The 27,562-nt window shown below is 40.5% G+C and overlaps 1 protein-coding gene across 4 annotated transcripts in view; it reads right to left on the bottom strand.

The window, feature by feature from the left end:
* Nucleotides 1-1,813: 1,813 nt before the first annotated feature.
* Nucleotides 1,814-27,562, bottom strand: part of SLC25A17 (solute carrier family 25 member 17) — a 56,930-nt gene continuing 31,181 nt past the window's right edge. For 2 of the 4 annotated variants that reach the window (XM_081248113.1, XM_081248115.1), the window contains 5 exons: nt 20,303-20,419; nt 18,808-18,953; nt 18,624-18,719; nt 17,275-17,357; nt 10,513-11,143 (listed from right to left, as the gene is read on the bottom strand). In XM_081248113.1, the coding sequence (XP_081104239.1) occupies nt 10,996-11,143; nt 17,275-17,357; nt 18,624-18,719; nt 18,808-18,953; nt 20,303-20,419 (590 nt within the window). In that variant the 3' untranslated portion in view covers nt 10,513-10,995. Of the gene's footprint in view, nt 2,274-2,989; nt 3,027-10,512; nt 11,144-17,274; nt 17,358-18,623; nt 18,720-18,807; nt 18,954-20,302; nt 20,420-27,562 lie in introns of those variants that run through there. The other 2 variants (XM_081248116.1, XM_081248114.1) reach the window with 2 other exon arrangements.

Raw genomic sequence — 27,562 nt, 5'->3', positions numbered from 1 at the left:
TAAGGAATACAGGTATCATGTTGTATTTAATGTGGGGAAATTACCAAGATGCTAAATCTTGGGGAAGCCATGTCTTACTTTTTGTCAAAATACATACTATCCCAGGGATTGCAACTTTAGGTGCTCTGGCTTAGACAAACCTAAATTCAACACTATACCCCACCTCCCTCAATATATATACTCATTGGACAAATATTTATAGAGTACTCATAATAATGCCTGGGACACAATGGTGGTGATGAGAAGTGTGGGCCTTTAATCTATCCAGGGAGGTAGGGAAGTAAACAGAGAAATACAACTTAATGCAGAGGTTACTTGATAAGAGCTCTAGCCAGGGTATTATGTTCCAAAACTACCAAAGAAACAAAAAGCACACAGTGAACTTTGTGTTAGAGACATTCTTACCCAAGCTTGACACACAAATGAAGGGCCTGTTCTTTTTTTTTTTGCGGTACGCGGGCCTCTCACTGTTGTGGCCTCTCCCATTGCAGAGCACAGGCTCCGGACGCGCAGGCTCAGCGGCCATGGCTCATGGGCCTAGCAGCTCCGCGGCATGTGGGATCTTCCCGGACAGGTGCACGAACCCGTGTCCCCTGCATCGGCAGGCGGACTCTCAACCACTGCGCCACCAGGGAAGCCCTGGGCCTGTTCTTTTTAACATGGGCATTACTGCATAAATCATACCTGAGGGAAAGATGCGGGGACTCACAGACTTGAAAGAGTTAAATTCTTAGTAAATATGTCAACCAAGTAGGAAAAAAGATTCCAGTTTTTTTTTTTTTTTTTCATTGCCTGCATACTGAATCTACCTTCCATTTTTGGAAAAAAAGAGAAATAGTACTGATAAGTTTTTGAACTTACTTGCTAAGTTGCTTATTAAACTAACAATCAAAACCACCAAGTGGCTATAATGTATCTACTTCAAACCCTGGGTCCTCTGGCATAGTATATCCCTCAAGTCCTCCTTTGAGAGTAATAGGCTCAATTTTTCTAGGAAGACAGCATGGTGTTGTGGGAAAGGATGGGACTTGGAGTCAGAAGACCTGTGTCTGAGTCCTACTCTGTCACTCTTTATGTAACCGTGAACAAGTCATTTCACCATTTGAACCCATCTCCCCACCTGTAAAATGGAGAGCTATCATCTGCCCAATTCATCTCAGTGGTATGAAGTGAGCACCAAGTAAGACAGTAGATGCCAGATTGTTTTCTAAACTATAAAGCGACATATTAAGATTATTATTCATATCTGTATACCAGTGCTTATCAAGTGCCCAGTATGAATGAACTCAAAAATATCTGTGAAATAAATTAGTATCTTAAACGCTCCTGGGGCACAGATCAATGAGAGCTCTAGTTGGCTGCAACTTAGAAGCCTCAATACTTAGAAAATTTATTTCAAATTATGTGGTAAGATTTACCTGTTTACATTTTTTTTTAAAGATTTTTTTCTGTGGACCATTTCTAAAGTCTTTATTGAGTTTGTTACAACACTGCTTCTGTTTTTTTATGTTTTGGTTTTTATGGCCCCGAGGCACATGTGATCCTAGTTCCCAGACCAGGGATCGAACCCACATCCCCTGCATTTGGAAGGCAAAGTCTCAACCACTGGACCGCCAGGGAAGTCCCTACCTGTTTACATTTAAAAAAGTACTTGTCTTGCAAAGATTTAAATTGATTTTTAAATTCATGGGTTATCAAAATGCCTTTATGTCTTTTCTTTCCTGCTCTGCCTTTTAATCACTTTTCTGCCTGTTGGCACTTCAATCAGATGGTGAACAGAAACGAGGGAGTCACTCAACTGCGGATCAGTCAATTTTGCAAGTTTTTATTAGTGTCAGTAAAGACCAGTAAAGAGGTGGATGCTACTGGACAAAGGCTGTGTCCATTGTTCCTCTGCCTTCAGTTTCTATAGAGATTGAGAGCTACCAGCTTTAATATCTGGCCAAGAGAAGATTATAAATTGTGGATGACAAATTAAAAGTTTAGGCATATGCTTGGAGAAAGGAAAAAGTAAAAGAATATAATTTCAGCAAAATACTACCTACTCCATTCTTCGCTTTTATAGATAAAAAGGGTGCTTCAAGGTAGTGCTCCACCAAGTTCAAGCCACAGGTCCTATGCAGATTGCTCATCGAGTCTAAGAATGCTTCTTTTTTTGGTTTAACTGGGAACATATTTCACTAGGCATCTCTGACAGCAGTGATTTATAATGATGATAAAGGAGGCTGACTGCAATGCCCTCTGGTGGCCTAAAGGTTTCGCCATATCTGCAGCTGCATAAAACAAAAACAAAAAAACAGCCATTTTCTATCAAATAGCTTACTTATAAATTAAAAAGTCAACAAAGATAAATTGTAAAAGTCTTCTGTGCTTTTCATAATGATCATAATCATAAAGCATTTTTACAGAGGCACTTGCCCAATGTGACCCCATGTTCATGGTGATGCAGAAAATGATTAATAGCAAGTCCCTGCCCTCTAGAATTTGCCATCTAACAAAGGCACAGGAGCAAGGATACAGACTTGGAACCAAGGCTCAAAGGGGAGAACTGTGGAAAGTACACAGGCTTTAGAACCTTTGTAGGATTAAATAAGATAATTTATGTAAAGCAACTAGTATGGCAACTGGCGCATGGTAGGTGCTCAATAAATTATTATGTTTTAGCATGTGATATTCAATGATCCCAGCCATCTGCTGGAAGAAATCTAACTTTCAGCAAATCTAAACTCCTATTATGATTACTTTTGATATACCTCATTTAACTCTGAATTTCATAGGACTGTTATGAGAATTAAATGAAAAAGCATGTAAAACTCAGCCCCTGGCATACAACAACTCTTCTTCCCTTTCACACTCAGAATGGAATTCTCCTGCAGCTTGCCAAAGTAGAGGTGAGGAGAGAAAGAAAGTGTTTCCAAAGTGACAAGGAACATAAAGGAATAGATAGGATGAAGTTTTAATTTAATTACATAATTCACAGGAGGCATACCTTTTGACCTGGTAACTGGATATTCCTGGAAATTTTTCTTAAAGAAGTAATCAGAAAATATAAAAGGAATCATATATTAGGGATTTCATCACATTATTTATAATAGCAAAAAAACTGGAAACCACCTAGAAGTCCATCAATAGGAGTCTAACTAAATAATGATACATTTATACAATGCAATTCTATGTAACAAATTATGACATAGATATTTACTGACAGCAAATTATATTTGAGATGAAAAAGTTACAAAATTAGGCATAGTTTGATCTCATTTAAAAAACCCTATCTATAAATATATCTGTGAATGTATATATTTAAACAAGTCTGAAGATAGATATAGTTAAACATTAGCAGTGATTTCTAGGCAGTAAGAATATAGGAAGATATATAAACATATATATACAGGAATATATCCTTACTCTTTTCATTCTTCTTTTCTGTATTTTCTGAAAAATTTTTAATGACTGTGTATTGTTGTTGTTAAAAAAACCCCAAAATCTAAAAGAAAAACTTTAAACCAAAATGAAAACAGAGATACCTCCAAGCAGTACAAGACAGTGAAAGATTATTGGATAGAATACCAGGAGGTCTGAATTCACATTTTTGACTCCCAATCCTTTGCTATGTGACCTGAGCCAGATCTGTGTCTCCATTTCCCCATCTATACAGTATAAAAGCAATTAAAGTAATTCTTACGATAGAGAGAATAAAGTGAGAATGAGTGCATTAGGAACAAAATCTGTAAATGCTACACCTATAAACCAGTTGTAAATTAAAAGAGAAATAGAAAGGACTTTCTCAATTTTTAAATTCCCCTTCCCTTAAGTCTTCACTGCTTTTATAATGTTTAATACATGAACAAATGTGTATTAAAATTCCCCTTCCCTTAAGTCTTCACTGCTTTTATAGTTTGTAATACACGAACGAATGCACGATAAAGTACTTAGGGTTTTATCCTCAACTAGGCTCAGAACTATTTTCTAAGTAAACATGTCCATACTGATCCAGATAAAGGGCAACTCCAGACCTTGACAGTCACAGCAATTCACGATACCCTAAACTACTCTTTTTTTTTTTTTAAATAAATTTATTTATTTAGTTTTGGCTGCATTGGGTCTTTGCTGCTGCCTGCGGGCTTTCTCTAGTTGTGGCGAGCAGGGGCCACTCTTTGTTGCCGTGTGTGGGCTTCTCATTGCGGTGGCTTCTCTTGTTGTGGAGCATGGGCTCTAGGTGTGGGGGCGCACGGGCTTAGTTGCTCCGTGGCATGTGGGATCCTCCCGGTCCAGGGCTCGAACCCATGTCCCCTGCGTTGGCAGGCAGATTCTTAACCACTGTGCCACCAGGGAAGTCCCCCTAAACTACTCTTGCTGGCCCTTCTTCATAGAGGTAGAACAAAATGATTCATGTTATGTCTAATTTTCAAAGTACGTTTAAAATTAGATTTTAAATTCATGGAGTACAGGGAATGTATCTTCTTTGTTTAGACCCAAATCTAACCATAGATAAAACTGTTAAGCAGGATAAGGGTCCTGATCACCTCTTCTTCCTTGTTGCAGGTTCTCAGTAGCCACCACCATTCCAACATGTGTTCAACTCAGAGATCTAGGTTGGGAAGCTTCTGTATCCAATTCAAACCAATGTACAAATAGTAAAGCATCACCCTCATTCTACTTTGCAAAACTACTTATTTCCTCCGTCAGGAAGGTCCTCTAACTTCCCTGGTGGTCCAATGGCTAAGATTCTGTGCTCCCAATGTAGGGGGCCCGTATTCGATCCCTGGTCAGGGAACTAGATCTCACATGCCGCAACTAAGAGTTTGTATGCCACAACTAAAGACCCCGTGCAGCCAAATTAACTTAAAAAAAAAAAAAAGGTCCTCTACCCATTACTTGGTGTGCTCTTTTTTAAATAAATTTATTTATTTATGGCTGCATTGGGTCTTCGTTGCTGTGCGCGGGCTTTCTCTAGTTGTGGTGAGCGGGGGCTACTCTTCGTTGCTGTGCATGGGCTTCTCATTGCAGTGGTTTCTCTTGTTGCCAGGCATGGGCTCTAGGCGCGTGGGCTTCAGTAATTGTGACACACAGGCTCAGTAGTTGTGGCGCACGGGCTTAGTTGCTCCATGGTATGTGGGATTTTCCCAGACCAGGGCTCAAACCTGTGTCCCCTGCTTTGGCAGGCAGATTCTTAACCACTGCACCACCAGGGAAGTCCTACTTGGTGTGTTCTTAATTCAAATGTTGCTTTCTGATTACACAGACCAAGAAAGAGGTGGGTCCAGCCTCTCCATGCTCCCAAAGCAACTCCTGAACATTTACATTACTTTTTTTTTTTTGGCAATGCCGCGTGTTTTGTGGGATTTTAGTTCCCCAACCAGGGATTGAACCCAGGCCCTCGGCAATGAAAGCGCAGAGTCCTAACCACTGGACTACCAGGGAGTTCCCTACATTACATTTCTTATGAGAACTCATTAGTGGTAGAATTCCAAGTTGTTTTTTGTCCGACCCCCATGCAGAACAATGAGCTACATAAGGGCAGAGAAAGTATTATTCATCTGGGTAATCCCAGCAAACTGCCATAGTGCTTGGATATGGGAGGTAATCAAAAACGATTTCTTGAATAAATGAATAGAATGTTATTCCTAGAATACGAATTTGCAATTTAATAAGGTCCTACATACCACACCCACATAGGGGAATCACCTACTTGGCTGGCCATCTACTCTGTCAATAGGTTCTACAGAAACTAAAGCAAAACAAGAATGAAGTACACATGAAAGAATTAGATAAGCGATACCACCACAGTTAGATAATTTTGGTGACTACAATTAAAGCAAAGAAATAATGGATCTTTAAAGCTTAAAAAAGCCAAATGACTAGCAAAATAAAGTATACATCAAAAAAGTGTGAACTAATTAATCTAAGGAAAAGAAATATGAAAAACTGATAATCAACGACCGAGAAAATGCCAAAGGACAAGAATTCTAAAATATGTAAACTCATAATTAACAGATGCACTTGATTGGAGAAGAGTCAGCACTATTTTTAGCCAAAAACACTCATGCGACAACCGAGTGCCTACCCTGAGTAACACTCTACTTGAAAGTCTCGTTTCCTGCACTGGAAGAAGTTGGTATCTAGGGGAAGACAGAGATACTGCGATTCAAAACTCAATGGAGTGGGTCAATGATAGACGTATGTACAAAATAGTAAAGGAGTACAGAAGTCTTTGGAGGTGGGTGAGTAGGAGGAAGCAAAGTTCCAGAAAGGCTTCCAGGAAGAGCTGATGCCTGATCTGGGCAGTTCACCAAGAATAGTAGGAAGAGATTCCTGAAACTATAAACACAGGCACTGAAGCAAGAAACAGCATGGATTTATGGAGCCACCCTTGGATACAAAGGCCACAGGCTTTCCTTGAGACTTGTAGCATCATACTGGGGTTCAGATAGTTCATTACAGAAAGAATTACATATCTTCAATCATATGCCCCTCTAGGTTGTAAAAGGGAACCATGCCCTGGCTTAGAAGTCTTACTTTTAAGGATATCTGAGGGATGTAGTGTGGCAATGTAGAAAGTCCTGGAGTAAGCCTAAATTTTAAATCCTGACCCTCAATCATTGAGTGACCATAGATAAGTTACTCTTGAAGCCTTAACTAGTTTATCTGTTAATGGGAATGAACCTCATATATTTAGAGTTATTACAAAGATATCAAGATGTATGTAAGTTAATGGTGCCTGGCATTTACCAGGCACTAATGCATGGAAGTTCCATTACCCATTTTCGTGGTTAGTTCCAAACCGAGTTTTCCTTCCCTTTCCCCAGACTGGACCTCATTTAGTGGGTTCCACAGTTCACGGCCCAGTCTATGAACATTTTTTGAGCATGTCTCCTCGAGTGCTGTGCTAGGCACTGGTGCCTTGTCCCTCCCTCCCCCTGAACCTTCTATCCATCTCCTAATCTCTCCTTCACTCTGTCTTCACATAGTACTTTTCTTTCTTTTCTTCTCTCACCTAGCCCATGGATGAGTTATTTTCTTGTCTCTTATGTCCCAGTGAACATAGTTTTCAGGGGCTACCAGTATGCCCCATAAATATCAGCACTAACCCAAGGCTCTTTCATTTCTATAGTGGTAAAAACCCTGTGGGGGTCACATTCATTACATTCACTGAATATATAAATATCCTACAAGTGAATCTTCATATATATTTGGTATTCTGGTGACAGTCAACACTGCCAGGTAAGTAACTTACCTGCCCAGAGGGAGGGCTCTCCAGAGATGTGTGGCATTTGGACCCATGAAGTCACAATTCTTTAGCTTCTCCAGAGAGCCAAGATGAGACGCTAGCTCAGCCAGTGACTTTCTGCTACTGAACCGGTTCGCATTTTACTGATGAACTTATAAATGTTTGGGGGCCTTAATCTGAATACTGGATAAATCATTAACTTATTGGATTTGGCTTCACTTTTGAGGAGATACACAAAAGCCTCCCAGAAAAGACATGTTCACAGTTAAAACAAATGGAAAGAGGAAACACTGCCCCAAAGTAAAACCTAGAAGGTTTTCTTGGTTCAAACAGCATTTATCTGATGGATGTTTTAGTGACAGATGTTTACTAGACTTACTGTGGTGATCATTTTGCAATGTATATGTACATCAAATCACTATGTTGTACATCTGAAATTAATAAAATGTTATATGTTAATTACATCTGAATAGAAAACCCCTGCATTTATTAAGCACATTTATATGTCACGTACTCTGCCAGATGCATATATATATATATATGTATATCTACATCCTGTTCTAAAGATTAAAGAAGGATTAAAGAAAAAATTTTGAAAATATATAAAACAGCCTTGTGCAGTAATCATTTCTATTAGACAAATAAACACAAAGACTAAGAAAGGTGAGGAAATGACTTGTCTGTGGCCACAATGCTTTTAAGTGATAGAACGAAAATCTGAACCCAGATCTGGCTCAGAATCCAGTGTGCTTTCCACTGAACCACAGTTGCATCTATTCAAACAGTCATATCCCTCATCAATAATAATAATATTATAATAATAGTCATCACTAACATTTATCTAGCTTTTCTCATGTGGCAAGCCTTGTGCTAAGAAATTTATGTATATGATCTCATTTAATCCTCACAATCACCCTATGAGGTAGGTTTATCAAGATCTCCACTTCACAGTTGAGAAAACTGAGTTTTATACCAGTTCAGCAATTGCTTTGTTCCCACAGCTGGTAAAGAGCAGGATCAGACTTGAACCTAGGTCTGTCTAATTCCAGAACCTATTCTCATAATCATTACACTAGACTGCAGGAAACTCAACTTTAGTCCTGACTCAAACCAGGCAGGTCATTTGATAGTTCTGTCTCAATTTCCTTGTTAATTAAACGGGGATACCGTTACTCGTCCTTACCTATTTCACAGAGATATTGGGGTTATAAAATGAGAAAGTGTACAAGCTTTAAGAAGGGAAATTGCTATATAAATCTAGGCTTGTCACAAGTTTCACTCAGATCTTCCCTCTCCCACGATCATAAAGGGAATTAGCTGACATCATTAACTCTTAAACATTCTCTGAAGTGGGTAGTGAGGATTATTATCTCCACTTATCAAAAAGCTAAAGCACAAGGAGATGATGTAACTTGCTAGTCAGTGACAGAGCTGGGAATAATACCCAAGATTCTAACTCCCACTGTTTTTGTTCTTATGGTAAATCCTATTTCTGCATTTCAAACTTAATTGTAAAATAGACAAGGGTGGAAATATTAGTGTCCAGTTAAAAACACAGATTAAATTTTCTACTGAGGTGACACTAACATAATCCCTAAGGCTCTTAATCCTCACGTTCTAGAGAAACCTCATAAAGAATCAAAAAGAAAAAATTTTCCATTCCCTTAGTATAGACTTCGGCTCCTTAGTTTTCTCAAGTAACTTATTAATAATCAAAGATTACAAAACCAGGTGAGTCATTACCTAGTTTCAACTATGCAGTGAGTCTGTAAGCTTCCAAAGGGAATATAAACCACATTATGAAATTGTTCTTTCATAAAATCAGAAAAGAAAGAAGCATCAAATACATTCTCACATCATAAACATCTAATATAACTATATAATCTGACTTGGAAATTATTTTAACGTACCAACAATACACAATACCCTGAGCTCAAAATTCAAGTTCCAAAGTGAACATCAAAATTAAAATAGTAACAAAAGTACACATGGCACCTTTATGATCAATCTTCTCCCATGCTCCCCACCCAAGCCTCACCACCAACACAACACATACCTTAATATAAAATAAAAAGTAGTAATGGGGCCAATTCTCTGTCTTCAGTTCTCTAGCTTAAATAGGGGAGTGCTCAGGCTAGTTCCCAGATTATCAGTTCCTCTTAGTTGCTGTTTTCTAGAACAACACAATGATCTTTCAATTATTTCTAGTTTAATAATCACATATTTTGAAATTACCACAGGGACTAGAGGAGAAATAAGAGAAAGAAATTTCCACTCTCAAAATTGAATTTAAATACTGGAGTCCACAGACACTTGATTATTACTCTGACTCCGACTGAATTAGACTTATAAATGAAAAACCTGTCATTGTGTTATAGGGACAAAAACTAAGTCAAAAACTAAGTCAAACTAAGTAGAACTAAGCTGTTGTTCTACTAATGTCAAGGGAGTTTGCTTCTTGAGTGCCTTGAGATGTCTAAATTCATTGCTGGCCACATAATAAAAGTCCTATGAACCTGAACATGTGCTACGAGGTGAAAGTAAATGACGACATGGGACTCCCAGTTTTTTCAGAGGTTGCTCTAATACATTAGTCTATTTTTTCCTTTGAGAACAATCGTTGTCTTGGTTTCCATAATTGAAACCAACTGTATCTTCTGCGGGGTCAAGAGCTCTAAGGTCTCTTGAACTTTGATGTGAGTACAAATCACCTAGGTATCTTGTTAAAATGCGGAATATGATTCAGAAGATCTGGGACTGCATGTCCAATAAGCTCCCAGGTGATGTCGATGCTATTGCTTGAGGCACCACTCTTTGAGTAGCAGGACTCTAAGGAATATTTCCAAATAGAAATAACCTCAATCAAGTTTATTCTCAAAATATACAGTCTCTACCAAGAGTTTATAAAAGAAGATAATATTCCAGAGCCTAAACAAGGTATCTGCTCCCTCTCCCTTTTCTGTGATTTTTACCAGCTGCTTGTAAACTCAATGTAATACTGTAAAGGGCAACTTTTAAGAATGACTTTTGTGCCGACAATTTATTGGGGCCTATATGGATGAATGCAAAACCTCAAGTTTTGTAGTGAAAAGGTTGATTCAAAATAAATATTTTAAAATTATGTCAAATACTAAATAAATGATATTTACAAATAGTTTATAAGAGAATCATTTGGAATTAATAATTTTCATTTCCCCCACAAAATAAATAGCTCACACACTAAAGAAGATACCTTTCCTTAAGCAGGAGGGAAAAAAATGCCAAGAAAAATAAAGTCATGCTTATGGCATAGTCATAACATTTTTAGTGAAGAAAATACCAAGATGAAGACATACAAAAGTATATGAGGAGAATTACACGGTAGCAAATTTGCCCTAGGACCTGGGGGAGGGTTCAAGAGAAAGGGACCATCTGGCAAATCTAAAAAAGACTTTACCTGGAAAAGATTATACATGAAAGCAAGAGTCCATTCCCCTCAAAAAAACCAAGAAACCCCCATAAACTTTCATTTTTAGGTTTTCAATAGGTTTTCTTTTCATATGGCCATTGGCCCAACCTCCCCCACAAAATTCAACCAACCATCGTAAAAACTAAGTTGGTAACAGGTCAAGCTGGCTATACTCCATGTGTAAACTTAGATGCATTTCAAGCCAATGAGGGTAAAATTCTCAGTGGAAGGAGCAAGTAAAAGGGGAACCGCTTCCCTTCACAGAGAAGGATCCCCTGTCTTGAGCATCTCTGAGTGCCTGGCGGTGGAAGGTGCCTCAGCGCTTGCGTGCGCTCTTCAGCCCCATGACTGTGAAGGTAGCAGCCGTCAGTTTCTCATAAACGAGGAACATGAGAGCAGCAGTGAGGACTGTCTGCAGCAGTTTGGCTTCAAGGCCTTTGTAGAGTCCCATTATTCCAAAACGCCTAAAAGGAAAGAGGTGAGAAAAAAAAAAAAAGGTTTTCAAAGAAACAATACTATTTTGCAAAGGTTTATTCTTAGGATCAAAAGAAGCTATGGAAGTTTTAGATATAACGGACTTCTATTGTTTAAGCACTTCTTATCTTTAAACGTATTTGGGGATTGATGAAAGTTTAGTATTTCTTCACAGCCACCATTAATTAGTGGAATGCTGACAGTATCCCACAGATAGGGTACAGATCCTAAAATCCTAAAACCATTTTTATGCCAAAATCTGGGATCTAACAAAGAACTTTTAGATCTTGACTTTAACACTCTCCCGACTCAGTTATTTCAACCTAACAGTCCCTAAACGGTAGCAAAGCTGCCAATTGGTTCAGATCACTGTAGCCTCAACAAAACGAGAGAAAGTGACAGAAATGAAAAGCTCTCCAATTCTGAGTCTTCCCATACATTTGATTTTTTTTTCTTTTTTTCTTTTTGGCTGCATTGGGTCTTCATTGCTGTGCACGGGCTTTCTCTTTGCAGCAAGTGGGGGCTACTCTTCATTGTGGTGTGCGGGCTTCTCACTGTGGTGGCTTCTCTTGTTGCGGAGTACGGGCTCTAGGCATGTGGGCTTCAGTAGTTGTGGCACGTGGGCTCAGTAGTTGTGGCTTGTGGGTTCTAGAGCGCAGGCTCAGTAGTTGTGGTGCATGGGCTTAGCTGCTCTGCAGCACGTGGAATCTTCCTGGACCAGGGCTCAGACCCGTGTCCCCTGCATTGGCAGGCGGATTCTTAACCACTGAGCCACCAGGGATATCCACATTTGATCTTCTAACCAAGTGGTTCTCACATCTAGCATACATCAAAATCAGTGGAAAAGCTTGGTGAACCACAGATTGCTGGGTCCCCTCCAGAGTTTCCGATTCATTCAGTGTGGGATGGCAGTCAAGAATTTGCATTTCTAACAAGCTCCCAGGTGATGAGGATGATGAGGCCAGCCTGGACACCAGCCCTTTAGACCCACTGCTCTAACCACAGAGAAGAATGCTTCAGCTAGAACCAGGAGTTCAGAGTAAATGATGTCTCCAAAGCTTCTTTTTGAGAGTGAATTAATCTCATATGCTAGTTCATCAGCAACTCCAGGGCTGTATACAGCACGCAGACTGAGAGATTAAAGCTAATCAAGCACTCCATTCAGAAACTATTCTACATTTTATACATTTGCTATGTGTGAAAACTTATCATTTGAAGCAAATCATGTGATAAATAGGAATGAAAAGACTTGACCCATGAATTTCTAGTTCATTGACTAATTTGAATTGTGTTCCCCCAAGAAAGCCAAGAAAGTCCACTTCAATGTTTCTCAAGGTGAGGTCTGCTGGGAGATAACAGAAAAAATCTATACTGGTCTCTGTCCTCAGTTCCTGGCACAGAGCTCCTGAAGCCCTTGTAATTTCCTAAGTGATAAGAGCACTAGGTGCATTTCTTATTCTAATATTTAGTCTTGGGCTTCCCTGGTGGCGCAGTGGTTGAGAGTCCGCCTGCCGATGCAGGGGACACGGGTTCGTGCCCCGGTCTGGGAGGATCCCACATGCCACGGAGCGGCTGGGCCCGTGAGCCATGGCCGCTAAGCCTGCGCGTCCGGAGCCTGTGCTCCACAACGGGAGAGGCCACAACAGTGAGAGGTCCGCGTACAGCAAAAAAATAAAATAAAAAATAATATTTAGTCTTTGATCCTAGTTCCTGATATAGAGTTCCTAAATCCCTCAATTTCATCAGTGACAGTAGGGTCTTCTGTTCTAATGAGGTGATTCTTGGTGGGCTCCTGGATGGGGCTGGTCACCAGCAAGACCAAGCTGTGATAAGAAACGTGGAATTCTCAGCCCCACTCACTATTCTCCAGACAGCGGAGGGGGCCGGAAATGGAGTTAATGATAGATCATGCCTACATAACGAAGCCTCCATAAAAATCCCAAAAGTATGGGGTTCAGAGAGTTTCCAGGTTGGTGAGCACATCCATGTACCAGGAGGGTGATGTACCCCAACTCCTCGGGGACAGAAGCTCCTGTGCTTGGGACCCTCCCAGATCTCTTTATATGGCTACTCATCTGTATTTTTTTTTTTTTTTTTTTTTTTTTTTTTTTGCGGTACGTGGGCCTCTCACTGATGTGGCCTCTCCCGTTGCGGAGCACAGGCTCCGGACGCACAGGCCCAGCGGCCATGGCTCACGGGCCCAGCCGCTCCGCGGCATGTGGGACCCTCCCAGACCGGGGCACGAACCCGTGGCCCCTGCATCGGCAGGCGGACTCTCAACCACCGCGCCACCAGGGAAGCCCTCATCTGTATTCTTTAATAAACTGGTAAACGTATGTGTTTCCCTTTCCCTGAGTTCTGTGAGCTGCTCTAGCAAACAATCATACCCAAGGGGGAGGAGGTCATGGCAACCTCCAATTCGTAGCCAAGTCAGACAGAAGTTTTGTGTAACCTGGGGACCGACTACCTGTGACTGTCATCTGAAGTGAGGGTCAGCATCCTAGGACCGAGCCCTTCCTTAACCTGTGGGATCTAATGCTATCCCCGGGTATGCAGCATCAGAACGGAGTTAAATCACGGGACGCCCAGCTGGTAGCACACAGAACTGCCTGGCGCGGGAACCCCCCACGCAACGTCTGGTGACCGGAAGTGCCAGAAGTGAAGTGCTCTGTGTCAGTAGTAAAGGAAAGATACACAGTAGTGTCGATTTTCTTCACATCCACTCACATCAGAATCACCAGGGTCTGTTTAGAAATGAAGATTGCCAGGCCCCGCTCCAGAGGGGCTGCATGAATCTGTATTTTAATAAGCACTTCAGGTGTTCTTAATCAATCAAAAGTTTGGAGAGGCCTGGCATGGTATACCGCACTGTCCGATATGGTAGCTACTAGCCACACGTGGTCATTTAAATTTAAATAAAATTTAAAATTCAGTTTCTCAGTTGTACTGGCAGTATTTCAAGTGCTTAACAGACACACGTGGTTGGTGGCAACCCTACTGAACAGAACAGGTATTTCCATCATTGTAGAACGTTCTAGTGGATGAACATTCATTCAATGGTCCCTGAGTGCTTACTGAGCGTATGAGTTTGAACATCTGGCTCTGCCTGCATCGGTCTGGTGTTGGGCAAGTCACTTTCTCTAAACCTGCTTCCTGATCTGCAGAAATGGGAATATAGTCACCCTTCCACACGCACAAGGCTGAGTGAGAACCAAACAAGATGAAAGATGTAAAAACACGCTGAATTTCAAAACTATATAACTCTAAAGATTTCCTGTTGACACTACCTTCTTAACTTTCTTAACTACATCTCTCTTAACTCTCACAATGCTGGTAGAAATAGAAATGGGTATCATCTTTTTGGGTCAACATGGCAATACCTATCAAAATTTTGTATGTTTAAACTTCTTAAGTAATTCCACTTCAAGGAATTTTCTCTACAATTATAATAACTGAGGTATACAAAGCTAAATTTATGGACTATTCATTTGTCAATGTTTGTAAAGGCAAAAACCTGGAAACAAACTATTTATCATAAGTGTATTGGTCAATAAATTATGGCATATTATGTAACAAAAAACGCAGTCATTTAAAAAAACTAGATAGGGCTTCCCTGGTGGCGCAGTGGTTGAGAGTCCGCCTGCCGATGCAGGGGACACGGGTTCGTGCCCCGGTCCGGGAAGATCCCACATGCCGCGGAAAGGCTGGGCCCGTGAGCCACGGCCGCTGAGCCTGCGCGTCCGGAGCCTGTGCTCCGCAACGGGAGAGGCCCGCATACCACAAAAAAAAAAAAAAAAAAAAAAAAAAACTAGATAAATGTACAGATATTGATGTGAAGGTTTGTAACGTTTTTACAAAAAGGCAAGGTACAAAACAGTATTACCATATGATTCCATTTGTATAAAAATGAATACCCAAAACATATGTTTTATACATTATTCTGGAAATACATGCACTTTTTGTTAACAGTGACTAACTCTTGGTAAAGAGATAGGAGAGAAAACACAGTAGGTGTGCACGTATTTATAGCTTTATTGAAGTTTAAATGACTTCAATTTGATGAGTTTTGACTGATGGGTACACCCATGAAACAATCACCACATTCAAGGTAGTGAACATATCCATGACCTGAAAAAGTATCCTCACGTCCCTTTGCAATCACTCTCCCTCCACCTACTCTGGCCCTAAGCAACCACTAATATGCTTTCTGTCACTGTAGATTATTTGCATTTTCTAAGTTTTATATAAGTGGAATCATACAGTATGAAATCTTTTTCATACTGACCTCTTTTACTCAGAAGAATTATTTCGAGATCCATCCACGTTTTTGCATGTATCAGTAATTATTTCTTTTTCCTTTCTGAATAGTATTCCACTGTATAGGTATACCACAACTTGTATCTACTCATCTGATGATGGACATTTGGGGTGTTTCCAGATTTTGACTCTTACAAATAAAGCCATTATTAACATTTATGCACAGGTCGTTGTGTAGACGCATTTCATTTGTCTTGGGTAAATACCTTGAAGGGGAATGGCTGGGTCTATGGTAGGTGTATGTTTAGCTTTATAGGAAAATGCCAAATTGCGTTCCAAAGTGGTTGTGCCATTCTAAATTCCCACCAGCATAGGAAAGTTCTGGTCACTTCACATTCTTGCCAACACTTGGTATGGTCAGCATTTACTTTTTACTTTATACCAATTCTTTATCTTTGATTTTATTTTTTATCCCAAGTATATTCTATCTTTATAATAAATTTATTTTAAAATATCTTACATCTAGAAACAGTAATAAAGTTACAGCAGCTTTTGCTTCAAAGGTGCTGATCTATTTGACTTCCCTAGGGGTCAGTTTCTTTAAATGAAACAGGGAAATGACGACAGTACCTGCCTCATAGGGCTGTTGTTAGGATTAAGTGAGATTACCCAGGTGAAGCGTCTGGCTTAGTGTCTGCCACACAGCAAACACTCAACAGTGTTAGCTGCTCTCATCACCGTTATCACTGTTGTCATCATTATGAGGATAATTGTTGTAACTCTTCCTACTCTTCCCTCCCTTTCCTGCTATGACTGCTGCTCTCTAACAGCTGCTTATTTCTATCTATGAGAGGTCATAGGATAGGTCATCGATGGAGGACTACTCAGCAGAGTGGTCTCTATATTAGATTACAGCAGGGCTCTCTCTCTTTTTTAAAATTATCTGTTTCAGGTGTGCAGCATTATAATTTGACATCTGTATACACTACACACTGATCACCACCACAAGTCCAGTAACCATCCATTACTGTACAGCTGACTCCTTTCACCCATTTTGCCCACCCTTGAATCCTCTTCCTCTCTGGTAACCACTAGTCTGTTCTGTGCATCAATGAGTTTGCTTGTTTGTTTTTAGATTCCACATATGAGTGAAATCACATGTTTGTCTTTCTCTGCCTGACTTACTTCATAATACCTTCAAGGTCCATCCATGTTGTCGCAAATGGCAGGATTTCATAGGAGGATTCCCTTTCTAAAGGAGTACTGAATCTTTGTAACTAACAAAGAATAAGGATCTAAACTTTTCCATAATTTCCCAAAATGCTGTCATATCTCACTTAGTCCCTAAAGTCAGAAATGTCTGAGCACAGCAGGCAAGTGAGAGGTTTCTAGGCTGCCACTGCCAAGGCAGAAGTGCAAGGTAAGCAAATCCAACCACTTCTTGGCAGAGAGGGCTGTTAAAAGAGAGGACAGAGGGCTTCCCTGGTAGTGCAGTGGTTAAGAATCCGCCTACCAATGCAGGGGGACACGGGTTTGAGCCCTGGTCCAGGAAGATCTCACATGCCGCGGAGCAACTAAGCCCGTGCACCACAACTACTGAGCCTGCGCTCTAGAGCCCGTGAGCCACAACTACTGAGCCTGCGTGCCACAACTACTGAAGCCCACACTCCTAGAGCCCGCGCTCCGCAACGAGAGAAGCCACCACAATGAGAAGCCTGTGCACCGTAACCAAGAGTAGCCCCCGCTCACCAGAAGTAGAGAAAGCTCACGCGCAGCAAAGAAGACCCAACACAGACAAAAATAAATAAATTAAATAAATTTAAAAAAAAAAGAGGACAGAATGTGAACCATCTACAAAGCTCACCTGACTCGTTGGTGAAGAAGATAGAGAATGTTCCGAAGACTCCCCAGTGTTCTGTTTTCTGGGTTCAGTCTGTGATGTCCAAACTGGGGAAGAAGAAAAAAAGATAAATAATTACTGCTTGCTACCGCTTTCTTTATCTCAATTTCCGCTTGCAGAGGAAGTTATGTTGGAGTAAACATGTTACAGCATATGGTAATAAAAATATCCATCAGTATTTAGATTTAATTAATCCTCTTATTTCAATGAAATAAATAAAGTATTTCAATGAAATAAGTGAAAATAAGAAATATCTTTTCAATGAAGCAAGCATGAGAATTTTCATTTTACAGAGAATCATGGGGAATATTCTACCTCAAAAGAAAAAGCCATGCCCACGATGAAGATTTAGATATTGATGGTATGGCTTCCAATCCTTTAAGAAGTTATGATAAACATTAATTAATTAGAATCTCTGCAATCTGAGCTCTTCACATTATATGTTTCCATTATAAAAGTGTCAAAATACATTTATTTGACTGCTACTGAATTTCTTTATATTAAGTACCAATTTTAAAATAGTACATTAGTAAAAATACTTTTAACAGAAGGGAATAATCTTTTTGAGCTGAAATACTTTCACTTCCACCTTCATTTTACCCATCAGTTAAGTCCTTTGAATTTTTTCTCTCAAACAGACCTTGAATCTCTCCTCCCCACTGCTACCACCATAGTCCAGGCCACCCTCACATCTTACCTGTATGACCGAAATAGCCTCCTAACCTGACAACCTCCTTTCCTCTTAGCCTTCTGACCAATTCACCACTGAACAGTCACAGTAATCTTCTCGAATTGTAAATTAGATCACATTACTCTCCAGTCTAAAGCCCTGCAAAGGTTTCCCACTGCAGACAGAATAAAATCTCGTCCTTACCTATAGGCTCCCTGCTCCTTTTCTAATCTCCTCCTGAGCCGCCTCCAGCCACAATGGCCTCCTTTCAGTTCCTAGGATTCACCAAGCTCTCGGTACCTCAGGTTCCCTCTACCTGGAATGCTCTTTCTTCTGCTCTTAGCACAGCAGGATCCTTACCTTCCTTTAAGTCTTAATTTACATATGACTCCTCAGAGGAGCCCATCTCCAACCATGCCACCTGAGAAGACCCCCACCATGCCCCTCTCCACTAAATCATAGAATGCTGTTCACTTCCTTTATAGCTCTTTCCTCAAATTGCAAAATATCAAATAATGGAAGAAATGGATGAGGAATGCTCTGGACTACTTTATTGCTTTATTAAATAACATTGCTTCAAACAGGAAAACCACGTATTTTAGAATGTTGTTTGACTAAATGCAGGGAGAACCCTGGCACTTACCCTCAGAATTGACTGTACTGTCTGCAGAGGATAGGTGACCGTGGTGGCAATTGCTTTGGCTATTGCACCAATGATGAACACGTCCAAAGAAGAAAGCTGGAAAGCACAGGAAGAACAAACTGCATCAATCTAAACAGCAAGAAGGTGTCAGGGATTGTCTGCTGCTTTCAGAATCAGGGCTTACCTTCATTCGTTTCTTTAAAAGCTGCCGTTTTAAACCTTCATAGAACATGAATTGGATGGCAGGATTGAAGACCAACAGCAAGGAGGGAAATGTGCCATTCCATAAAGCCAGGATTCCTTCATCACGAATGATCTGGTGAAAAGCATCTGAGCAAGAAATCAAGGACTTTTGATGACAATCCCCTAACTAGAGAAGACAATGTACCCAGAACACAAACCTGATTCTATCAGTATTCTATCATACTGATTCTATCAAGATTTCCTTCTCACAATGACAAGTTAATCAGTTAACTACTTTTGAATAATCATCAGATACTGACCATCACCAAGTTATTGAGAGACCAATTTCACTCATAGGCAACCCTTCCTGACAAATCTGGGGTTAGCATGTCACGTTTTCCTAAGTAATCATCACCACTACTGGGAACTCTGTACTACACAGAATTGTGAACTGATAGCCCATGTGTTTCACAACAAAGGTCAGTACAGAAAAAGATTAGAGGTGACTTCCCTGGTGGTGCAATGATTGGGAATCCGCCTACCAACGCAGGGGACATGGGTTCGAGCCCTAGTCTGGAGGATCCCACATGCTACAGAGCAACTAGGCCCATGCATGCACCACAGCTACTGAGCCTGTACTCTGGAGCCCGCGAGCCACAGCTCTTGGAGCCCACGTGCCTGGAGCCCTGCTCTGCAACAAGAGAAGCCACCACAATGAGAAGCCTGTGCACCGCAACAACGAGTAGCCCCCGCTTGCTACAACTAGAGAAAGTCCGTGCGCAGCAACAAAGACCCAATGCAGCCAAAATAAATAAATAAATAAATTTATTTGAAAAAAAAAGAAGATTAGATAGTTCTCCGGAGTCCATTTTATAGGACTGCCTTATAAGAAAACCCCAGTTCTCATTACAAAGATGGAAGCATGGGAAAGGAGAACCTGGCAATGTAATACTATTAAAAAGCAGAAGTTCAAGGATATCAGATGCTAATCTGGTATCTTTATCTAAAGAAAACACTAGGGAAAAAAAAGTAGCAGATTGCTCTTCAGAAATATTTATCCCCTCCCATCTGCTCCATGGGATATACTCCATGGGTATGTTTCTCTACCCCTTATCTTGGGGCTTGGCCACTGGTTGTGCTTTGGCCAAGAGGATGTTAGCAGACAAAATGCAAACAGGGGCTTGAAATATGCTTGTATGATTGGGCATGTCCTCTTGTGCTTTTGCCATCACCAAGAGAAGAATATGCTCAGGTTGGTCCCAGGAAAAGGAAGAGAGACACATGGAGCTGAGACTCCTAGACACATGGAGCTGAGACTCCTAGGCTGGAGTCAGCCTAGATGAGTCAAATCCCTGTCAATCCAGAGACACATGAGCTAAACAAATACTTACTGTTGGGCGCTGAGATTTGAGGTTGTAGCATTATCATGGTGATAAATTCCAGATACAAAGAGAAAAGAAAATCTTTAAGAAGGAACTCACCCAAGAGACACTCACCAATAATACCATTGTAGTTGGTTGGTATAATGTCTTCATTCCTAAATTTTGCCCCTTGCAGCTTCAGTCTGGTGTTTACTACCCAGAGTGGAGTTGTTAGCAGCACATTCACCACTCCTTTAAAAAGAAAGGGGGAGAGACAAAGGGAAAGCAAAATGTAACCTTTTAAGCTTTGCTGTCTTATGTTAAAGCTACACACCAATGTTTCAGTTATATTTCTGCCACTGACCTACTAGGAGACCTAAGGTAATGTGTCCCTTTGTGCCCGGGTACAACACAAGCCACTACTGTTAGAAGCAATTCAGAAGCCTTGCTGATAGCAGAATGGCTGGCAGCAGTACTTCTCCACATGAAGAGAGTACTGAGTTTCCTCATTTGTATAATAGGAGGCAATCTGTTTGTCAATTTATATAACCACCAAAGTAGCAATTTTGATATGGTTTTAAGTACAGTTTTTAAAAACAGCTTTAGGACAGGGAAGTGACTTGTTGATCACATGCTAAATAAGTCCATGACGATATCACATAAAACACATAATTTACAACTCTCATGTAAGTAGCTCACATGGTTTTAAGTGAGTATGGATCTAGTACAATAAATGAGAGAAAGTGTGACATTTGAAAGTGCTTCAACAGGGACTGGAGGCTCACAGAAGACTTCTTCATCACTTGGGGAATTAGGATAGGCAGGCAGCAAGCAGTAGTTATGAACCATCACAAAAACACCTGGAACAGTTTCACAAGCATCATAATCCTTACAAGTTTAAGGATGGGGATCTTGGCCGCCCAAGGTGGCCTCAGAGTGGAACAATACAATGAGCCAGGTGCTTCTTTTTTGAAAACACATGATCCCAATTTTTTTTTTTTTTTTTTTTTTTTTTTTCTTTTTGCGGTATGTGGGCCTCTCACTGCTGTGGCCTCTCCCGTTGCGGAGCACAGGCTCTAGACGCGCAGGCCCAGCGGCCATGGCTCACGGGCCCAGCCGCTCCGCGGCATGTGGGATCCTCCCAGACCGGGGCACGAACCCGTATCCCCTGCATCGGCAGGCGGACTCTCAACCACTGCGCCACCAGGGAGGCCCCATGATCCCAATTTAACACCACCTTGAGTTATTAAAATATTCCTCATCAGTCCTGAAATGATTAGAGAAAAATACCAGACAGACTTGTAACAAAGTGCCTGACACACAGTATATACTTTATAAATGTTTGTTAAATAAATACTTAACAAGTAAACTAATGAGCAAACTCAGCAAACAATGCTATATCAAGCTATCTGGCTCTATCCATACTCTGAAGAACCAAGAGGCACAACTGTAAGGAAGAGAAATCTTCTTTTACTAAAAGCCATTTAAATACAACAGGATTAAGAATGTTTTGATTTAAGGAATCTCAAAACATACTATATATAGAAAACACAAAGGCTAAGCTTGGTGGAAACACCAGGAAATTCAAATTCTACATTTTCATTAGCTGAATGCAGTTGCAAAAGTAAGATATTTTGGCACCTCTCTCTTAGAAACATTGTGAGAGCACATTTCTCAAAGTAAAAGGCATTATCAAATAATTTTATGAGTTGTATTTGTTATATTTTTTCACATAACACAAAGGAGTCATCTTTAGTTATGACTCAATATATTCATACATTGTCACTTGAGGCATTGATCATAATCTGAAAAGTCTTAACTAGAGATTCTTGCTAGTCTCATTTTACAAAAGCACCAGTGCCCAAGAGGCCAAGATAGAAGACTATCAATACATGCCCATTTGCCCAGACTTTATACTGTATTCCTATTCAATATAATGTACACATCACTTAAGAAAAAAAAATCAACAGCCAGAAAAATCAGACTAGAAAGTGCTACTGAGCAGTCTACCGCTTTTTTTTTTTTTTTTTTTTTTTTTTTAAGATGAAGACAGGAGAGCTCAGAACCAGAGATCACAAGCTTCTGTGGATACTGTAGACAGGCACAGTGTACATACCTTTCTAAACAAATGAAATAGGTTGCCCATTAAATAAATTCTTTGGAAATTAAAATTCCCTTCATGTTCTATTCAAGAGGTAGGCACACACAAAACATTTCAGAGGCAATGCAGCAAAGATTAAGATTTAGCCACTATTTAAAATTCTGCTTACATATCCCCATTATTAACACAGGCTGAAAGACGGAGAGGATTCTCAGGACACTGTCAAGTACAAAACTGCATCACATCATTTAAAGAAGAGAATATAAAGTCCTTGTAAGAACATTTTGTATTTCAAAGCTTTTTATCTGAGACGTTCTTTAATGCTCTAAGCCGAAATAGATGGAGAGGTATTTTTTAACCACTATCATTTTATGAGTTCTGGGAAAATACCTGAGGATCCAAACTTTACTAAAAACTTGCAACCTATATAATCAAGCAAAGGACAACATTCCACAGAGGAAAAACAAGCTGCAAACGAACATGATGAGTGATTCCGACTCTGACTAAAGCACGATGGATATGGCTGCAGGATAGAGAAAGCTGTCTGCTTATTTATGTGTAGAAAATTCTTCTGCCAGTTCCAAGCCATGGCTGTTACTTCAGGTCTAAGATGGGAATATTAATACCTTACCTACTTAAGAACAGGAAATTGCTTTTCTTCCAATTCAAATGATTCTATTTTCTTTCTTCATAAAAAATCATTTATAAGAAAAAAGAACCAAAATTAAAAGATGAAGAACAGTAACTGAACACACTCACTAAAATCACTCACTGATTCAAGGATAATTGAAACACAGCTATTTACTTCTGAAATATTAAAAACAAAGTTTTATTAGTAGAGAGTCTCCTGAGTTAAGGACAGAAAACAAAAATGGAGAATGCTAATTGGGTGCACTTCTGGGGAACACGTTCAATGACCACTGAGATAAGAAATGGCAGATCAAGGTCATAAATCTAAGTGCTTGGCTCCTCACAAAGAAATGCAACTTGGTACACTACAGGAACAAACCTGCCTTACCAGATTTAAGGCCTAAGGACAGGAAATTAATTTCAACTGTCACAAGAATGATAACACCATTGGCATTCAGAAAGAGTTATTGATAAAAATTCCAATTTCATAAAAATGGCAAGTATCATCTTCATTGAAGTTACCTGTAAGGTTCTGCTCTCAAATTCTTCCCCAGGGTATTAAGCTATTTGGGCTTTCTTCTGTGAAAATAAAATAAATAGTAATAACTCTCTAAGTTCCTAGAAGAAGTGGAGTAACAATAATACTGCTCCTAGCTCTCCCTGGCGATAATGAAACTCATTCCTACAGTGACTGTAACACAATGACAGGGTTCACAGCAGGAAGAGAAAAAGCTGTTTTAATTATTGTAAAAATGCAGTAAGCATTAAGATATAAAAACATGTTATGAGGAGTTTAAAACTCGCAAAAGTGATTTCCAAGGAATTCCCTACCTTCAGAAAAAGAGAGGACCTATAATCGGAGAATCACAGAATTATAAAGGACTATAAAATTCACTTGATCAAAGGTCTCTCAACTGTGACACTATTGACATTTGGGGCTGGATAACTATTAGTTTGGGGCAGGGCAGGGGTGCAATTGTGTAGGATGTGTAGCAGTATCCCTGGCCTTCTACCACTAGATGCCAGTAGCATCCTCCAGTTGTGACAACCAAAAATGTCTCCAGACATGGTCATATGTTCCCTGTGGATCCACTGATCTAATCTAATCACCAGGTGATTATTCACTTTATTTCTGAAAATCTCAAAAGATAGGAATTCATTCTCACCCTAATAGCCTATTTTTTACAAGAGCTGTTAGAAATTTTATTTTTACTGATATTAAATCTACCTTCTTAAAGCAACTGGAAACATATAAAACTAGCTAATAGGTATTTTTTTATCTGAGGTATGAATTAGCAATTCTTAAATAACTTTATGTGTATCTTAGGATAAGTAAATGTTTATGACCCGCAAGTCAGTCATCCATGGTCTGCTCATCAAATACGTATTGTGTGTCTAGTAATGTGCTAAGTAGGTGCTGATGATACAGAAGTAAATAAAAAATGAAAATCCCTGTCCTTTTGAAGCTTATGTTCTAATGGCGTAAGACAGGATAAATGAGTAAAATATGTAGTGTGTTAGAGGATAAGGTTAAGGAGAAAATTTAAGCAGAGAAGGGGGATAAAGTTTTCCGGGGTAGAAGGGGGCACCATTTTCAACAGTGTGGCCATTTAGGGAAAGACCTTAAAGGAGGGGAGGGAGTGAATCATGCAGTAACCAGGCAGAGGAAACAGCGGGTGCACAGGCACCGAGGCAGAAGCACGCCAGGAGTGCTCCTGGAGACGAGGTCAGTGAGGCTTGCAGTGGGGTGAGTGAAGAGGACGGGCGGGCCAGGTGACACAGGGCTTTGTAGGACAAGGTAAGGACTCTGGCTTTTACTCTGAGTGAGAAGGGAAGCAATTGGAGTCCTTTGAACAGAGAAGTAATACAATCTCACCTATGTTTTTAAAATTTATTTATTTATTTTTGGCTGCGCTGGGTCTTCGTTGTGGCGCGCGGGCTTTTTCTAGTTGCGGCGAGCGGGGGCTACTCTTTGTTGCGTTGCGCGGGCTTCTCACTGCAGTGGCTTCTCTTGTTGCGGAGCACGGGCTCTAGGTGCACGTGCTTCAGTAGTTGTGGCACGCGGGCTCAGCAGGTGTGGCTCGCAAGCTCTAGAGCACAGGCTCAGTAGTTGGGGCGCACGGGCTTAGTTGCTCTGCGGCATGTGGGATCTTCCCGGACCAGGGCTCAAACCCGTGTCCCCTGCATTGGCAGGCGGATTCTTAACTACTGCGCCACCAGGGAAGCCCTCACTTATGTTTTAGCATGATCACACTGGCTGCTGTGTTGAATACATATTGAAGGGGACAAAGGAGGAAGCAGGACATCAGTTAGGAGGCTCTGAAGATAATCCTGGCAAGATTTAGTGGTGGTTTGGACACAGGTAGTAGTGGGGGATGGGGCTGAATTCTAGAAACCATATGAAGAAACAGGCAATAGGATTTGCTCACAGACTGGAGGCGGGGTCAAAGAGAAAGAGGATGAATTCAAGACTTTTGGTAGGGCAACTAGTAAAATGATGAAGATTACAGGAGGAGTGGTCTTTTAAATTGAATTCATGCATTCAACATTTAATCAGCACCTTCTGTGTATCAGGCACTGGGGATACAGAGATTTTAAAAAATGTAGTCTCTGCCCTTAAGGAGTTCACTGTCTTGTAAAAGATAAAGACAAATATGCAGACTATTGTTATCCAGCAGAGTAAGCACTGAGACAGAGGTATACACAGAGCTGGAGCACAGAAGGTAGGCACCTAACCTAGAATACAACTTGGGGGTGGTGGACATGAGAAACAGGGAAGGCTTCCTGAAGAGGAGGTGGCTTGAGATGAGAATAAAAGGATGACTAGGAGTTAATAAGATAAAAAAAGCAGTAAGGCTGCTTCAGACTGACAACAGCAGCTGTAGAGGAATGAAGTTACTAAGGGCTCGGTCTATTCAAGGAATCATAGTTTGGCACAGGAGAACAGGAATAGAAAAGACCAAGATAGGGAGGTAAGCAGTGTCACAGCAGATCTCATATGTTAGGTGCTTATCCTGCACGTGTGTGAGGGGGGCCTTTTCTGCAGAGGGCGCCGCAACTCCACCCTACATGCGAACGGCAGACACTGAAGGGTTTGAAGCTGGGCACAACATAATCAGATTCGGATATTAGAATCGCAGTTCTCAATCATTTCTCTGACAAGACATGTAACAGATGATGTCCACAATCAACACAGACCCACGGGTTCTCCCTGGATGTCAAGCGTAATTCCATTCTTTTCTCACGCTCTCAAGAAAACATTTCAGAATGTAAGTGAATTAGAATGATATTAATACAGTGGGATCTCTTTTAACCAGTTCCATATAATGGACTCACCAGAGAAACCTGTGTTCCTCTTTCCCTTTACAGGACACACCGACAGATACCACAGCACGCTGATACCTGCGGCCAGCAGGCTACTCCCTAGTGTACCTGTGCTCCTCTACTTCCATGCCACAGGGGCTTAGGCTTACCAGGAGTGAATTATGTCTTTTCTCAAGCCTGCTTATGTCGGTCATATCTGTTACAGTAGGCAAAGCATTTACAGGTATGGGTTATATAAGAAAAAAAGTACAAAACTTCCATCAGTGAGTGGATATGCCTTGGCCATACAAAAAATTAGAGAAGTATATATTCATATATCTTAGGTTAAAATAAAATACTTAAGGCATGTAGGCTATTTATGATAGTCCCTACTTCCATTGACTTTTTAAAACTAACTGCCCTACCATACCAGTCTAGCTGTTTTAGGTATGGGAGGATCTATTGTAATTATAAACTGCATAAGAGTTAGAAAGAAAATGAGCAGAGCACAGTGAGAGAGAATAACAAGGGGTTGTGTGTACCTAGTAGATAATGATATGCCAGATACAGCAAACAAACAACTTTGGACACCTAAAAAGGAGAAGATTTAATCATATATTTCATAAACTAGTAGTTTCATGGGAAGTTATATGAGTCGGTCTCTGACAGTGAGTCATAACTTTTTAAATGTAAATACATATGAACCACAGTAATCTAAAAAGTATTAAGGGACTTCCCTGGCGGTCCAGTGGATAAGACTCCGCACTCCCAATTTAGGGGACACAGGTTTGATCCCTGGTCGGGGAACTAAGATCCTGCATGCCACATGCCACACAGCCCGGGCAAAAAAAAAAAAAGTATTAAAATCAAGGTATTACCAATACTTGGTCTCAAGTATAAAAGATCATACCAGATTGCCATTTGTTGCAATTATGTAAAAAAGAAGATTCCTCCTCTACATGTTGGATCTATTCTGATATTTTTTCAGGTGAACAAATCTCAAACTTGAGTTCTTTGAATTATGACACTGTTTGAAAACCATTCTTCTAGAAAGGCTACTTGAAGCAGAACTATGCAAAGTATGTTAGTGAGAAAGACTTGAGAGGCAAAGAGATCAGAACAGAGCAATGGTCCAAGTGAGAGATGATGGCACTTGATTTTGGGAAATGGCTCTGGACATGGAGACGAGGGAAAGGATTCAAGAGATATTTAAGAGACAGACTGATGGTTCATGAAGACCAGGCAGACATGGAGGGTAAGAGAGCACCCTCTATGGAGACTTCCAGATTTCTATCCTGAGTTACCTGCCTACAAGTATTCATTTATTACCCCAGAAAATGAAACCCTGTGTGTTATACTCT

The sequence above is a fragment of the Mesoplodon bidens genome, assembly GCF_964165515.1.
Source record: "Mesoplodon bidens genome assembly, chromosome: 11".
NCBI classification, from domain to species: domain Eukaryota; kingdom Metazoa; phylum Chordata; class Mammalia; order Artiodactyla; family Ziphiidae; genus Mesoplodon; species Mesoplodon bidens.
This window is presented reverse-complemented; position numbering and strand designations above follow the sequence as displayed.